We start from the raw sequence: 17,051 nt of genomic DNA on the forward strand, positions 1-17,051 counted from the left end.
TTTAAACAGACTTTTATTCGATGTTGACTAGAATTCGATGTATCGAATATTTTCTAAATTTAATTTTAAGTGTCACTGATGAAACGCCCGCTTGAATTATTCTTTGGAGTGATGGGGTGTGAGTGTGTGTGTGTGTGTGAAGAAGATAACACATTCATAACCGTGGTCGTGGAGGAAAAGTGTGCGGAAAAACGCATTGAAGTGCTCAGCAAATAAGTTATTGAAGCAGTCATTCTGTTCACAAAACCGTCCTTTTACTAGGTGAATTTCTTTATAATTAAAAGATATTACAGAGATTGCAAGTGTTTTAATAGATTTTTCATAAACTCTCCATGAAATGCAGAAGAATTATGAACATTAATAACAGTTGAGAATTTTTACACGTCAAACGGCTGTAAAAATAATACAGAATTTTGAAACTTTAAATAGATTATATAGCCTACAATTTACGGGACAATATTCTCTATTTCGTTTTAGATAAAATTTACGCAGATTTCTCGTCTGAGACTTTACTAAATTGAAGAAATTCATCCTATAAATCAAAGAGTTACGTAAGTGATCAAACTGAAATTTCAGCATCTCTTTCGTTTTAAATTAATGAAGCCAAGTTGAAGAAAAACCTTCATTGCAGCGTAACTATTAAATTTTAATTGGTTAATTTCGTGGGCATTTGCTTAGTTTCTCAAACTATTGACGTAATGGTTTAGTGCCTCTCTCTCTTAATATCTCGCGAACAGATACTCAAGTGTTCATGAAACTATGCTCTGTGATGACTGATGGACTCAGACAGTTGTTCCCCAGTGAACTCAATGCAACACGCACGACACCAGAGGTTTACAGCGCATCGCTGCTTCCGCATCAACGTCCGAGTTACGTGAAGTGTCTTCAGCAATTTAACAGTTGACGCGGCCCGCGTTTTCCGATGTCCAGTGACTCCCGTCGAAGCGGCATGTCCCGTAACGCGCTTCTAGAAGTAAACATACCGAAGAAGTGTCTGGGGATGATGCTAGGTACTCCGCTGTGCAAATCGGGGTCTTCCCTCGACCTGACCGCCCTGTCGAAGAGTGAGGACGACCAGCAGACGTCACGTGAAGGGAAACTGCGTCGCGTGTTCACGACGCACGCTCGGAGACGATCCACCAGGAAGAAGGAGTTGGTTCCGGGGTTCAACCTCAGCCACATGATGAAGGAACCGCTCAGGGTTGTCCATTCCGTTCCTCTCAGCTTTCCAAACGGGTGAGTAACACTTTGTTGGCGTGCTGATGTTTTCTGTTTAACTTGACAGCGTCTTTTATTTAAGTAGAATGGCGCCCAGTGTCGTAGCTTGTAATTTCAGTAAAGGGTGCCTGATCTGCGCGGCCATTAGTGAACTAGTCCTTGCCAATGAAGCTGCAGGCAAAGGAGGCCTCGAAGGACTTTTACTCAGAGAATGGACAAAGTACCATGGCCGTGTGTGAAAGCTATAGTCTGCACGGTTCAGACGAGTCACCACATGCGGTCTGTTTAACTTCTGATTTTAATTGAGTTACGATTCTCATGACTTCTGTCAGGACACTTAACTATTTAACTTGTAACTATGCATATAATTGAAAATGCCTATATACGAAAATATTTCGAGAATGTGCTGTTACTTGTGCAGGACAGCAACATATACAAAAATGATGAAAGTGAAATAAATAAATAATAGATTAAATGAATTTTCGACTTTGTGCCCTTCATTACGTTGTCGCCTATTCACGGATCCGTGACTAACAATAACGGGTTGTGGACTGGATGATTGGATTTATTGACACTTTCTTGTACAATCACTCGTAATCACAAAGAAATAGAATAACTCACAACCAATCTTCAGCCAAACCCTTCTTCCATGTCTGCAGAGGACTCGCTCCATTCTCGTTCTCTTTCTACGACTGACTTCTGATTTAAGACTGGATTACTTACATAGTCGCGAGGCGGACCTATAGAAAACGTCGTTTCTGTTGTCAAGATGGCGTCTTTATGGGCCCGATACGTAGCAATGGATGTCTTTTATTGTCGCGTATTGTACGCATTACACAGCAACGAGCTTTTACCAAGAACCTATCTCCGGGGGGAACGTTTTTATCGAGCCGTTGTTTAGCAGTGGGTCAATATGTCACAGTGTTTTATGATGTCCGCTTACTGAAATTCTGAATACAGAGACATATGAATTTATCTGGGTTTGAAACTTGGTCTGTTGCTATTTCTGAAGAGCAGAGTTCCGGCGGGAACGAGTACGAAGAAGCGGAGAACAAAAATAGCAGAAGGATGCGGCCTGTATCTGCAGCCAGTCTGAGAAGGGTGCATTATGCATCGTGTACATTTTTCTTGAGAAATATTCATGGGTGAGATTAGTACAGAGGCGCAGAAGCGGATGAAAGAATTGCGAGTATTAGAAGAAGAAGCCCAACGGCCGCTGAGAAAGCAGCTGGAAGCCTTTTCACTTTCTTTTAAGCTTTCGCATTAATAACAAATAAGTAAAAGTTAAAATGTACAAAATTATAATTTTACCTGTGGTTCTGTATGGGCGTGGAACTTGGCTTATGACATTAAGGGAGGAACATAGACTTAGGGAGTTGAGGAGAATATTTGGACCGAAGAGGGATGAAGTGACAGGAGGTCGGAGAAAACTGCATAATGAGGAGCTTCATAACTTGTACTCTTCTCCAAGTATAATTAGAATGATCAAGTCAAGGAGGATGAGATGGGGAGGGTATGTAACACGAATGGAGAGAAGAGCAATGTGTATAGAACTTTAGTGGAAAAGTCAAAAGGAAAGAGTCTTCTAGGAAGATCAAGACGTAGGTGGGTGGATAATATTAAAATGGATCAAGGACGACGTTAACTCCATCTCCCACGAATATCATTAGCTAACATTCGATCGTAAACTGTCATTTATATAATATAGTAAACTTCAGACATTCGCGTCAATATATTTTCGGCATTCACAGACTAGACACGATATACCGGATCAGGTGATGGTGCAGCTGACCATTGATCGCTCAGAGTTAGGCAGATCTGTTCAAAATACTGCTACAACAGACCCTCGTTATATGGCCGTTGCATGGACCACATACAAAACATTTGTTTGAATTGTTGTGCTACCTAACAACTAGCTGTAACGGGGTCCACAGAGAACACAGCTCCTATTATTATGTGTTTGCTGTAACTTATATAATGAGTCGTTGCCTAGCAGTGGTCATGTTCGTCACAGTATAGGGGTGTATGTGGGAAGGTAATGTGTAGGTAAGTAGATATAAGGGGGTAGGGGTTGATAGTAGAGCATACAGGGATAAATAAGTAGATGTGGGGGAAGGTGACGTAGGGCGTACATAGATAATAAGCAGGGAAGAAGAAGAGAGGGCAGGATAGGAGAGCAGTAGACGCGATGGGAAAGAGAGGGTAAGCAGGCGGAGGTGTGCTCTGGGAACGAGGCAGCGCCATTGTGACGCACACCATCACGTCACATTAGAAAGTATTTTCAACATACTTCTCGTGACAGTATATGGCCTTTAGGAAATACTGCAACGTCAAATTCTGGAAGTGTTTAATGACTTTCTGAGGTCATGGCAGACTTTATGGGCTTGTGTGCCTATAAATATCCCGTCATAGCAGCAGTCTTCAGCAGCCGCTAGATTAGCGGGCAGGGGAACATAATTTGTTTGATCACTCGTAAGAGGCGTGACTTAAAACCAATATCCTTTCACGATTCTGCACCACGCATGCGCAAAAAGTATGTGGAACCTGAACGACTGTCCGTGTGATAGATGGGCTTGTCTGAAGGGACACAGAAAGCAGACAAACTGAGGCACAGTAGGAAGGCGAAACTATTCTCTGAATCCAGCACAACATAATTTTGTTTCATGGAATCCATCATTCTAAATTAATTGCGGACTTATGTTGTTATTTTGCTATGCATCAACTGACTGTTTTTACATACCCTTAGCTGTAATTGGGAGCTGGTGAGGCAATGATGGATACATTCATAATGTGCTATCGGAGTGTTTGCCTAGAGGGGCTGACAGCAGTTGATATTGTAGGTGCCTGCGCAAAGATTCAAACAGGAGGACTCCAGAGCCAACCGCGATATTAAGCAAAAGCGCGCGTGAAATTAAAGATAGAATTTGGAGCCTAATTTTAAAATAATATTCCGGTATTTTGTTATAGATACTGAAGGAACCTACAAACAACATCAATCAAGATAGACCATAGCCCCATAGCCGAGATTCGAAACGGAGCGCCCCCCCCCCCGAATACAGTTCTGGATGCTACGGGAATATAACTGGCAACGGGCTCAGTTCATTTCTTGCAAGGGCAGAATGTTTCTCTTCTGTTTCGCCGAAGCTAAAATTGTCAGAGCGTAGAGGTGTTCGTCTGTTTTAATCTTTATATTTCGCTTTGCTTTCCCTTCCTCTCTCTTGCGCCGTATTCTCTCCTATTGAATTTGTCGATCTCTTTACTTTCCTGTATTCGTGGTAGTACTCAGGCACGCTGAAAACTTCATCTCATTTGAGTTACCATTCTCTTTATGTGTCTGTGTGTGTGAGGGCGCTTAGGGACTGGGGAAAACATTGCCTAGATCTGATTTCCAACAAGGGCAAGGGATCTTTCTCTTTTCCACATCGTCCAAACCGGCCCTTGGCCCTCCCAGCCTCCTGTCAAATGTGTGAGATGTGAAGCTGATCTCTCACCTTCATCCTGTGGCAATGTCAAGAATGGTGGAGCTACACTTCCGTTCCCCCATACATCATCGTGGCACAGTGCTCAATTAATTAAGCCCATATACAACTCAGCCTCTAACAGAAATTAGTACCAGAAAATTTTCTGATACAAAGGGCCCCCGGCCGGAGCATAAGGCTGACGAAAATGTGGAAGCCTCGACGTCTCACTAACTCTATGGGCCTCCACGGCCTGTTGTAGGAATAACTTTACCTTCTTATACTATAACATGTGATTCATCTCTCTTTCCCAACCTTCAGCTTTCTTGCCAAGAGGAGAGTACAGTAACTGAGACGCGCGGTAGTGTACTTGGTTGAGGCACTATGCTACAAGCTGGAAGGTCGTGGTTTCGATTCCTGATGAGATCGTTGGATTTTTCAATTGACCTAATCCTACCAGCCGCACTATAGCCCTGAGATCGACTCAGCTTCTAACATAAATGAGTACCAGGAATTTTCCTGGGCGTAAAGGGCTTTCGGCGCGCACGGCTGAAAACCTCACCGCCATCTGTGAGCAGATTTTCTACAAAATATGGGAACCTCGACGTCTCACTAACCCTATGGGCCTCCACGGCCTCTTAGACAGCTTTACCTTTTACCTTTATTTGTCTTTCCTTCTCTCATTACTTTAATTTAATTGTCGTTGTTTCCGGTCCTCTTTTGTCTATCGTTTTATTAACGTTCTTTTTCTCAATTATACCACCTCTATGTACATCCTTTCTTCTGTTCCTCGAGTATATTCGTAGCTATGAGCAACACAATGTACCTCCACTGTGGTCACAGTCCGAGCGACACGTGTCACGGCGAGCACAAAGAGAGTTCCTAATCCCTCGTTCAGTAAGTGGAGCCCCGAGCAGAGCTGCCTCGTAATTGCATTTGCTCGCACAGAAAGGCGCAGATGTAGCTTAGCCGCGATGTGTTCTTCTGTGTAACGCAGGAACATAACTCGGCAGGGGCTACACACTTCCGTAATCGCGTCACATTTTCCTTGTTCAGTTCTGTGTCCGGAGGCCAGGGCTGCTGGCATTACAGCGAATTGGGTCCTGGCAAATCGGGGATCGTACAAACCGCTTGCCAGCTGATAACTGACAACTGACAGCTAACTGGATCCCAGGCTGGCCGCCATTACACACCAACCTCCTAGTTTTCTCTACACATGCTGACTTTCAACTGACAATTGACGACTGAACAGTCTCACTCAGAGGCAAAGTCACACTGCAACTGACGGTCAGTCAGTCAGTCTCTTTTGGTGTAGAGTCCCATATGGGTCTCATTACCAGATATTAGTTCTTGTTCGACAGTTACTGTTCTGTCCATGCCGGCGCCCTCTCTGATGAGAGGACGGGTCTGTCGTTTGTTAAGTCACAGTCTGCAGTAATAAATCAGTTGTCAGTACGTACAATATAATTATATTTTAAGTGCTATTGAAAGTATATATATATACACACAATATATAGAAGGCATCTCTCAGTCTAGACTCAATACAGCAGATATGCCCTCTTCAGTAGCTCCCGCTACAACGGCACTCAACTCCCGGCTACTTCTTTATAATTACTTCGCATGGAACAAATTGAAAGCAGCTTTTTTTAACAAGGCATATCTACCGATCCGTTGCTTAGAAACGGTTTGATGATCCTACTGTCAGTTGCTGTTCTTCTGAGCAAGGTACCATTACAAGGTTTAGGCTGCTCAACCATCATCATCATCATGAGAATATTTCTGTCCTTTGTTACCTCGATTTCGTAATCTCTTGGGCAGTTTCATTAACAATAAATTTGGCGCTCTTATAGCTTCTGCCTCTGCCCTTCTTTTCCCTTTTACACAACGCTGAGCAGGTTAATTTATACGTCGAATAGTGGAACAAACCTGAACCGTCAACGGATTACAGATTTATGAATGAATTAGTCATTGATATTTCCTAGAATGCTGTCACAATTCCGTCAATATATTTAAAATAGACTGTTTTAGGTAAACACTTCAAATTAAGAGCATCCCAATCATACGCCTACTTGTCTGAAAGGACCCTGGGTTCTGGAACCACGACACAGGAGATAGGCAGCATGCTATGCATGGATTCGCTTTTACAGAGTGGGTTTCCATAGAGACCATGAAGGAGTTCAGAGACGTCCCACGGATATTTATTTTGCCTTTAGTATGTATCCAAGGCAAGACGAGGGTCCCTACAGAAGGAACGTTTCATTTTAAAAGGGATTCTATTCAGTTGACAAGAAGGAACAGTATTGATCTTACATATATTCTGCTACACATGTTTTCGTGTTCAGACTGACACAGCCAAAGTAGGCAAGTGTGAGATCGCTGTATGAACTGCCGTTATCTCTTCATGTACAGTTATTTGTGATACTGCCAAGTTACTTCCTGATGCGCTCTCCACTTCATATAAACTTTAAAACAAACAAACATGAAATATAAAAAAATATTCATTCCATTAAATTTCTTTACTGTCACGTGATACAGTGTGACTATAGACGGAGTTTTGATTGATGACTCGATTAATTGCACACTTCGACACAGTGCATGACTTCACTTTACTGTTCGCTATTATATACACACTAGTGTCCACAGTCACGTCTTCACTGCCGTTGCTTGGTAACGGCGGACGATCCCCTTCCTCTAGGTTTTCGAACTGTCCCCGGTCTCAGATACAAGCTTCTAGCAGCAACAACTGATAGCGAGTGAACAGCAACAATTCTCGACTGGATACATGCTTGTTTCGCGGTCGTTGCCTAGCAACGAGTCTACATGCTACAATATTATAGGTCTTGAAGGAAACTTTGAATTAAAAATGTTACTTAAGTATGCTTGCTCTGTGCTTGAAAATGCGGGGGAAAACAACTTTTTAGAATAAGCACAATAATGAAATTTAAATGTGGCTTTCTTATGACAAAGTTCGGTATGCTGTATAACCGACTGAAACGGCGCCGTTAATTGATGCCATCTCTTGGCTCTGTTCATAATTAAGTAAGATTAATTTTACATTTCGTGTCCATGGAAACGCCATAACAAACCAATGAATATTACGGTGAACACTGCCCTACTTAGACTAATTGCGTAGAGACGATATGGTCTAATATTGCTTCCCTTACTTCAGCGATTAAATGCAAATTTACTCCAGGAGCACCTTTAAAACATTATATGTATATTCCTGGCGCGTACCAGGTACTCTTTAACTTCAGCTTTAACTTAACCCTACAATATCTCCATTCACCTCGGTAAGAACCTAAGGAGCGTTACTTCTGTGCCCTCCATACATTCCCATAGTGCGTTACCTGGGCACAGGGTAACCATATTCGTTCCATATTCACTTCATTTTTTACCTGTAGCTACCGTTAACTTATTTTTTGCGTATAGTTGTAGGATATCTTACGTACAAAGTTTTTAGTTCCGTCGCTCTTCACAGAGTTTCTTTTTTCTACAAGTTTTGACGAGACTGGAAGAAGAATTACGATAGAAAATGTCACCTACAGAAATTTTATTTTATATTTACTGAGCTAGAAAGTTGATACCCATGAAAATAAGTTAACTTCCGCGTCTTCCGAAATGTATATAACCCGCATTCACCTTATGACGCAACAGTAACTGTATTTATAGGGAGCGCGTGATCTATATACCGCTGTGCTACCAGGGACGTTAATGCTTTTGAGATATGGCTTATTGCCGGGACTTCCACCCAGACAGAATGCAAGTCCATCTTGTGTAATTAAGTGATGAATTCTATTTAATGAGACTTGAAACCTTCATGTCAGCAATTATCCCCTTGTAAGCTCCATCGGGATGAGCCTTTCTTAATTTCTTATCTCCCTTCTGTCATTTTACCTTTTCAGTTTTTGTTGGAAGCGCCGTTTCGGAGGAATATATTGTCTCCTTCATCAAGGTCGATGAAGTGTCCAATCAACTACGCGTAGGCAGTAAGTAGAACTGTAATATAGATGGAGGCAGTCCATTACTCCGATATATCTGTGAAACTCTACCGTATACGAGATCACATCCTAGCAGATTCATGGTCACTGCTGTGAGAACATCAGAGTTCCCTTGTTTGTTTGTTTATTCATTTATTTCCTGCATTATTTATTTCTTGGGGTTTCTAATTAACGTAACTTAAATTCGAGTAAAATTAACTCACGTAACTAAACTACCTAACTGACCCAGTGTTTTACGTAATTAACTCTCCAGTAGAACAGGTCACCATCTGCACCTACGCCTGTAGACATCGATACATAGAAATCGACGCTTGTTAGTATCTGACTTAATATGTTTACTACACCTGCTCAGTCGGTATAGCAACCAAACTACTAGTTTCACAACTGAGGAACTTGAATGCTCTTCCAGGCAGATGTAAAGAGATTTTTCTCTCCTCGACAACTTCCAGACAGGCTCTGGGACCCATCCAGTCTCAAAGTCACTAAATATCTGGGGCTTTTCCCCCTGGAAGAAGGCGGTCAGTGTAAGAATCTGACCACTTACCTGTATCTGGTGCCGAGATTAAAGTGCTTGGAGCTCCTCCTCCATTTACCCATACATTCTCATATCGTGGTGCCTAATTAAGAAGAGGGATGTGCCTATTTAATTTTTGCCTTCTAGAACCGTCAACATTTTACACTCTACGGAATTCGTATTTTTTTTACGGTTGATTATTTTTTAGTGTTATTTGTGGGAGATTTCATTAAACGTCGGCCTCAACGTGTTATTGTATAGTGTATAGGGTTACAAAGGAATACAGGGGGAGGAGGGGAACTTAATAGTGTGAAAGCGTTCATAAGAAGCGAAGGGCATGCGCGTTATTGATTCACATGTGTTAGGCTTGTATTCCTTAAGATTCTGTATGACGTCAATCCTGTTGATGTCTCTGTAACTATGTTTTCATGCGATATTAATTTAAACCACAGTTTTCTTAAAACTGAACAATTTCAATATTAAAGCCGACACGCATATTATGAGTAAAGATTCAGTAATTTGTAAAGATGTAATAGTTTTTAAGCTTGAATAAGCTCTGCGGAGGATGTGTACAATAAATGTTAATCTCTGGAACATTTAAGTTTGACCCATCACTGACTTTCTCGGTCAGAGAATTTCAGAGGTTATGGTCACATTTTGAGAACTGCGTAATTATTATTCTGCTCCCGGTTGTACCTGTTTCGATTACAGAGACATCTATGAGGCGCGCTCTGAACCCTATTCAGGAACCACGGAAGACGCCATCTTGTTTCGCGACCAGTCTTGCGGAGCTCCCTAAGTACCCCCTTATTGATTGCGATATAATTGATGCTTCGCAAGGGAGAAGAAAAGTCTGAGATCTGAGAGTGGAATGCGAAGAAAAGTGAAGGAATGTGTTGATAGAGAATTCCAGACGTTCCTCTATGTCTCCCAGCCTTTATTATCCTTGTGATTAGGGATCTGCTCCTCCAGTATCCTCACCACTTTCCTCCATATCCTCCTTACCCACCTCCCAACATCTAATAATGGGAATTACAAATTAAAATGTTTATTTTGCAAATCAAAATGAAAAACCTTTATGGATGGAATTTCTACCGTAAGATCATAATGACTCTATGTGTCACTCTGGATAACACAGTGCGCCGACAGAGTACTGCCACTTCTACCGGTAGTTGGATCTGCTCATACCAGTCTCTCTATCCTCAACTACCATAATTTTCAGAGGAAAAAGTACTCATTTATGAAATATTCTTACAAATTTGTATTACGTATTTTATAAATACTGGGTGTTATTATGTTTTTGTAAATATGCGGTTCCCTTCTTTAGATAACTTTGAGTAAGCACAGATGAACAATGCTGAGCCTGTTCGTGATTGTGAAGTGTGGGGGATTTTCTTGAGTTTAACCTCTTCGTAAAAGACACACTTAATCAATGGGGCGAAGTTTGTCAGTTTAAGTTTCACGATCATCCGTCTTTATACAGTGTCTTTTTTATAAATTAATTCATGAAAGCATTGATCTCTTTCCACATATGTACTCCGAATTCCAATGCTGTGTCGGCTTCCTCAAACAAATTCAATTATTCAGGCCAGATGCATGGATAGAACGCAACACTCTGAGGTGGGAAAGAGCTAAGTCAACTTCCTTTATTGTCATATCTCACGAACCCACAATGTATGAAAAGTTTACCAACAGAGCTGATCTACATTTCTATGGCCACGGAGTTTATTAGTCAGCCATTTAAATATTTAGTTAGTTAGTTGCCACTCTAAACCGTATAACATCGAGTGTTAGGGTGATTAGTGAATAATGAATTGGAAAGGATATGGAAGGAGGTGGCTGTGACTTAGTCGAAGCACTGTCCCTGTATTTTCCTGGAAGGACTGAAGAAAACCATAAAGAGGTAAAGGTATCCCTGTAACAGGTCATGGAGGCCACCGAGGCAATCGGCTCACAGATGGCGGTGACGTGAACCGGTCCTGGTTCTCATTTTTCTTAGACGCAGAGTCGATCCCAGGGCCATAGTATAGCTGGAAAGGATTGGAAGTCCTTAATCATGAGAGACCAAGAGTCGAATGGAGCACTCCTCATGTATGAATCTAGAGCATTACCGCTGCGTCTACCCGCTCAGTGACCCACACACAGGTCGGGTACAGCACCGTAACACAGAGATAAACTCTTCAGCAGAAGGGAGTTTTATGGTTCTTTGATGTTATGCAATGTTTATATGTTCTCAACCTTTGAATATTCTCGGAATCTAAGAATTCGCGCAGATCGTCTTACGTAAAGAGTTGATGACTTACGCACACAGATGTCGGTGTGAGTGCACGGGGCTGATACCTGTCACATAACTTTGCTCCTGGGCTCGTGACAGCCTCCGCGTATTATACACGTACTTGGTAGAGGCGAGGAAGGAAACGAGACTTCTCCTCTAAACCTCCATTATCTTCTTTCCTATTTTCTCCCTGTTCCTTTTCGGTGTTTTCTATTTGTCTTGGATCAAAAATTATATATCGTATATAGAGGTTGTCGAATGATTAAATCTATTATACACCGAGGGAAACTTCGCCCACTGTGAATACATAACGAACACGCCCAATCAGCCATAAATCGTGTTACGTATTCCTGTGCTAGAACATACTCATGCCTACGGCCTTCGTTCAGCCGTCAAGTGCTGCTTCCATTGGCGTTCTCACGAACTCGTTGCAACTGGCGCGAAGAGGGTGTTAAATTAGATTATATATGTATAGAGAGCGATAGAGGTGTATTTTTCGAATGTGCCAGTGAATTCAGGGGTTACATAACGGTCAATAATTTATAGCTTATCTTAGTAAATACGAACTTTTCGACACTGATCCCCAACTATGGAGATACTTAGTTGCGAACAGTATCAGTTAGCCTCTAATTCAGCAGAATGCAATACATTTCACGGGAGTTTGTTCTTAAATAATTGTTTTCTTAACACCACGATGTCGTCCACTCTGTTGCGAACACACAACAGATTTCTTTGAAACTGAATGGGATTTTGAAACAAAAAAATCAATGGTAGAATAATAAGATATAAGAAAATAAGACCACGGCTATGAAAATTACAAAGTACGTAATTCAACTCATGGAAAATTTAATCTTTTGTAATGAGATGGCCTTGGAGAGTTGTAAGAAGAGATGCACATTAAATGGGAATATTCTGACGCCAGAATGCGATGAAAGTGAAGACCCTTTTGAGTTTGTTTGTTGTCTTACAGACATAGTCAGAGAATTTCGTAGCAGAACAAGTTCCTCACTGCGACTGTAATCACTACGTGACCTAATTTTACTTTGAAGCTCACAGCTGTTTTGTGTAAAGGTAAAACATTAATTTAACAATTCAAGGAAATATGCAGCTTAATTCATCTCACACACAAGTCGCCACCAAATTAAATTTGCTACAAACATATTCAATTAAGTAGGAGAAATTCTCAGAGTAAGTTAGAGATGGAAGTTCTAACCTGAGTGTCTGTTATTATAAAAGCGAAAGGAAATATTGAGAAGTAGAGACGTAAATTAAATAAAAATATCTGGGATCTGGGAAATGTTACAGTGTTTGTTACTAAGTGTGTAGTTGGGCCACGCCATAGCTCAAGCAGTTAATCGCTGTCTTCCCACCGCGGCGGCCAGGGTTCTATCCCGGTCTGGTCAAGTGGGGTTTGTGGTGGACAAGGTGGCGCTGGGGCGGGTTTTCTCCAAGTACTTCGGTTCCCCTGCCAATCTTCATTCCATCAAATTCTCCATCATCATAATCACCCGGGGCAGGCTACAACAGGCCAATCAGTGGCCGCCTTGCCGAGTGGACCCATTTGGACTCCACCCCCACTAAGCGAATTTAAATGTGTAGCTATGTGTACGAGTATATTGCACGTGGAAACCAAAATCACAGGTATGGCTTCTAACCTACAAAAAACATACATCAAGTAATTAGAGGATATCCTTGTCGAAGACTCAAACACGAAATCGCAGAAGAAGAATTCTGGGAATAGAAAGACACTTGTAAACATGGAGCTTAACATAAGTTTAAATGTATTGTCTCGTGTAAACCCATTGCCAAGTAAAAGCTGTTTAAGCAGGTGACAGTACAACAGCCGTTGCTAGGGAACAGCTCTGTGGGCACATTGTTTCCACGGAAACGAGAGAACACGCAATGATGGGAGAGTTTTTCTGTGCGGTCCGTGCTGGGGCTATATAACTACTAGTAGTAGTTCAGTTGTGATTGAATCCCGCGTGGAGGCGGGCCGAATACCTCCACCATAGCCCTACGAGTCGTAGGAAACGACGAAAAGAGAAGTCTCGAAACTGACACAGTGAAATATTGTCGCGAGAATGACTGCGCTTGCGAGGACCAGCAACAAATGCGAATGAAAGACCCGTCCTCACGTCAGTGAGAGCGCCCCCACATCAACAAATTTGCAGCTGTCTGACAGTATTAAAGATCTGGTCATAAGCCCTAGATGGGTGCTTTATTCCAAAACAGACTGGCCATCAGTCGTAACATAAGACTCAGACTCAGTTGTGACTGAGTCAGTTGAGAGTTGTCTTTGTGAGACGTGAGAAAGTGGTAGCTAAGGCCGGAGACATTTGGGAAAGTCAGAGGGAGGGGAAAGCCCTTCGTTATGTGCCGCTACCAAGCAACGGATATTGAAGACTGCGAAGACTTTATGTGTGCTGTAGTTACAGTTACCTTTGGAGCGTGTAACTCAGCGAGACTGTCGCAGTTATTCATAGCTACGTTCTGTAAGTGTGCAATAAATCCGATTACCAATCCAGACCCCGTCTATAGTCATGCTCAATCACGTGACAGCATTTTTCAGGAATTCGTTGGATGATGTGTTGTGGGGAAACCGACACCTGGGCATGGAAATGGTGTACAAATGATAATATTTTTTTATTGCTAGTGGGCTGGGACTAAGTCCCTTGTACTGCGGCCAATTCTGGCCTATTGTACCAGCCCCAGATGTTAGGTGAGGGTGATTATGGAGCAATTGGTGGAATGAAGATTGGCAGGGGAAACCGAAGTACTCGGAGAAAACCTGCCCCATCACCACTTTGTCCACCACAAATCCCACTTGACCAGACCCGGGATCGAACCCGGGCCGCCGCGGTGGGAAGCCAGAGACTTACCACTTGAGCAATGGCGCGGCCCTAGGGACATATTTAAACAGTAAAATATTTAAAAAAACATGAAAATAGGAAATTAGTGATGGCTCTGTAATTACTTGTAGTTTCGAGTCGTGTGGTGAAGTGGTCAACATATCCCATATCCAGTCCAAAACTCCGTCTATGATTACACTCATACTTCGTGACAATACTTGGCAGGTTACAGGGTGTCCCTGCGAAGTGTCTGGATGTGGAGGTGGGAGAAGCGTCACGCGAAACAGAGGAGTGTGAGAGAAAAGGAAAAGAGAACTTTCGGACAGATAGACAGACGGAGCTATCAGTTTGCAAGAGACTAGCTCTGCTTGCTGCCTGCTTCATACATGGCCTGTTCTTGCGCCATGAATATGGAGGCAACATATTACCTCGAAACATGGGTTGATTTTTCACTACACTACACGACGTCTTCAAATTCTCCGCTGCGGAAACCCCAGACTGAGCATAAAATTTTGATATTTATAGCAAACCTCTTTGTCTGCAGATCTGTACTTCCCCGTTGTAGGCATTGCCTCTGTGGATCGAACCGGCCTCGGGCTCATAATTGAAATTGAAATGTTTTTATCGGAGCTGTGAATTCATCTGGAAGATTGCCAGATGGGGCTCACTTCAACATTCGTGCCAGTTGGGTTTCCAGGAATCGGGCACTCAGACATTCCCAAACCCATTTTCTGTTTTGCTATATTAATTTGTTCATCAGTTACATCTGAATCACGCGGTACTGCAGTGAAATGTTTCTCATTCCCCATGTTTCGTAGAATCTCTACAACAGAGCTGCATATAACGAACGGACACTTGGAGGGTGTGTGCGGTGTTTCGTTACCCCTTACGTAAGTCCTACATCTCGTGGTTCTGCCACTGTGTTGCCGCAGTGAAAGGGGCGACTTTCTTGAAAGTCCTTTCAAATTTCCGGCAGAGTCGGCAGTGAACCTACCCTCTCGTGAGTCACCGTACCCCTCACCGCCCTTGCCCCAGTCGTCTCTTCTCTTCGGTCGGACGTTTCGTGATCTTGCATAACAACGCTTCTACCTACAATTCCCAAACAAGAAGTTTCGTTTAAAACAGTTTTATAATATTTGAGTTATGAGGGAAATTAAGATGTCTCAAGTTTATTTCCAGCGCCGTATGAGGTTCCCATTTTTCATAGAGATGGAGATTGATACTGTACTCTCCTCTAGACTGTAATAAGAATAACATTAGCGAAGATTCGTATTGTAATCTTCTGTATACTGCAATAGGAATGCAATTACCCGTTTGAGTCTGAATGGAAGAGTCCTCTAGGAATTCTCTAATATTCCTTTCCACGGAAGGCTTCGCGTTGTAGCGAATTTCCCCCTATAATCTCCAATCTCCTCTCTCATACACAATGCAGGGAATTCGTATCGGATAATTTAATTTATCCCCCTGCTCCAGAGAATCAACATTTACAGTGATTTTGAGAGACGTTTATCAGTAGCTGAGCTCCTACGCGTGAATTTCAAATTTATGAAGTCAGATGCACCTGGTAGGAAAGAGAGATTCTGAAAATGGGACACAGATAGTTATAAGTTTAAGTGGTGTAATTTAGAGACACTTTGGTGGAGTAATCTCCAAGAATGAACGTGTAAAATTGTGTAGAATATTAATTCGGCGCGCTAGTGACACACGTACATTGGATGACACAGAAGAGTGGAAGTAGCTGGGGAGGCGCGGGGGGGGGAGAATTTGAAAGACTCTTAACTGGATTGCAAAGGAAAGGAAATGCAGAAATATACGAGAATTTTGAGGTGAATAATTCAGTTGAAGGTTTTGCAAAATGTAAGAAGTGGGAAATGCAACAGGAGAGTGATTGAGGCAGGATGGAAGAATAAGGAGGGACAAGGTGTAACCGTTGGGCCCTTACGTTGGGCGTCACCTTCCTCCTCTTACCGTCCTTCTGGCCCCTTTGTTGCTGGTTGCAGCTGTTCCTCTAGCCGTTCCCTCTCACCTGTTGGTACTCCGAGTTTGCAGGTTGCTGCTGCGTCCTTCTTATCCAGTTCTGCTTCCCTTTGTTGTTGTTGTGGATAACTGTTTGCGGGGTATGGGTTACCTTAATGCTGGGCGCCAGTAAGCTCACTGTAAAGGCTTACATTTCGGGGAAAAGGGGAGATGAACCGGAAACTACAGGTGATAGGTACCGCATTCTCACTAGAGCGATGAGATTCTGTCTCAGGGTGCATACGGGTCTCGCGTCAGCGGGAAAGATAAGAGTGTTTATAGCTAGGCACTACACAACACTGTTTAATGGGCACTTTTTAATATACATGCAACAGCACTTGTCATTAATCCCTTAAAACACCTAGAAATCGCTCAAACGTCGGCGACCGGATCCCTGGCTGGTTATTTAGGGACTGCTTCTTTTAGCACCACATAGAATTACACTTTCACTTAAACTGTTAAGCTTACGGGGTTCAAAACCTGTCAAGTATAATTTTACCAAAGGATCCCGCCGGTCAACTTTCGAACTGAATTTCCAGGAAAACTCTGCGGGGTGCTTCCTGCCTGGTCTTTGTAGCAGTGAAGCAGGCCCTATTCTTGAAATCAAGAATCGGGCTAAGTCACCCTTGAATGTTCCTTATTACATCCTATGCTTAATTACTCTAAAATGAAATACTGATTACACATAAAGCTGGTGGTGTCAGTGGTACGGCTACAAAGGGA

The 17,051-nt window shown here is 42.5% G+C and overlaps 1 protein-coding gene across 1 annotated transcript in view; it reads left to right on the plus strand.

Annotated features, from left to right (window-relative positions):
* The first annotated feature begins 445 nt into the window (after positions 1 to 445).
* The window catches only part of LOC111874619 (GTPase-activating Rap/Ran-GAP domain-like protein 3), a 252,542-nt gene continuing 235,936 nt past the window's right edge, over positions 446 to 17,051 (plus strand). The window contains exon 1 of the mRNA XM_033755527.1: positions 446 to 1,236. Coding sequence (XP_033611418.1) covers positions 923 to 1,236 — 314 coding nt within the window. The 5' untranslated portion in view covers positions 446 to 922. The remainder of the gene's footprint in view (positions 1,237 to 17,051) is intronic.

The sequence above is a fragment of the Cryptotermes secundus genome, unplaced genomic scaffold (assembly GCF_002891405.2).
Source record: "Cryptotermes secundus unplaced genomic scaffold, Csec_1.0 scaffold1817, whole genome shotgun sequence".
NCBI lineage: Eukaryota > Metazoa > Arthropoda > Insecta > Blattodea > Kalotermitidae > Cryptotermes > Cryptotermes secundus.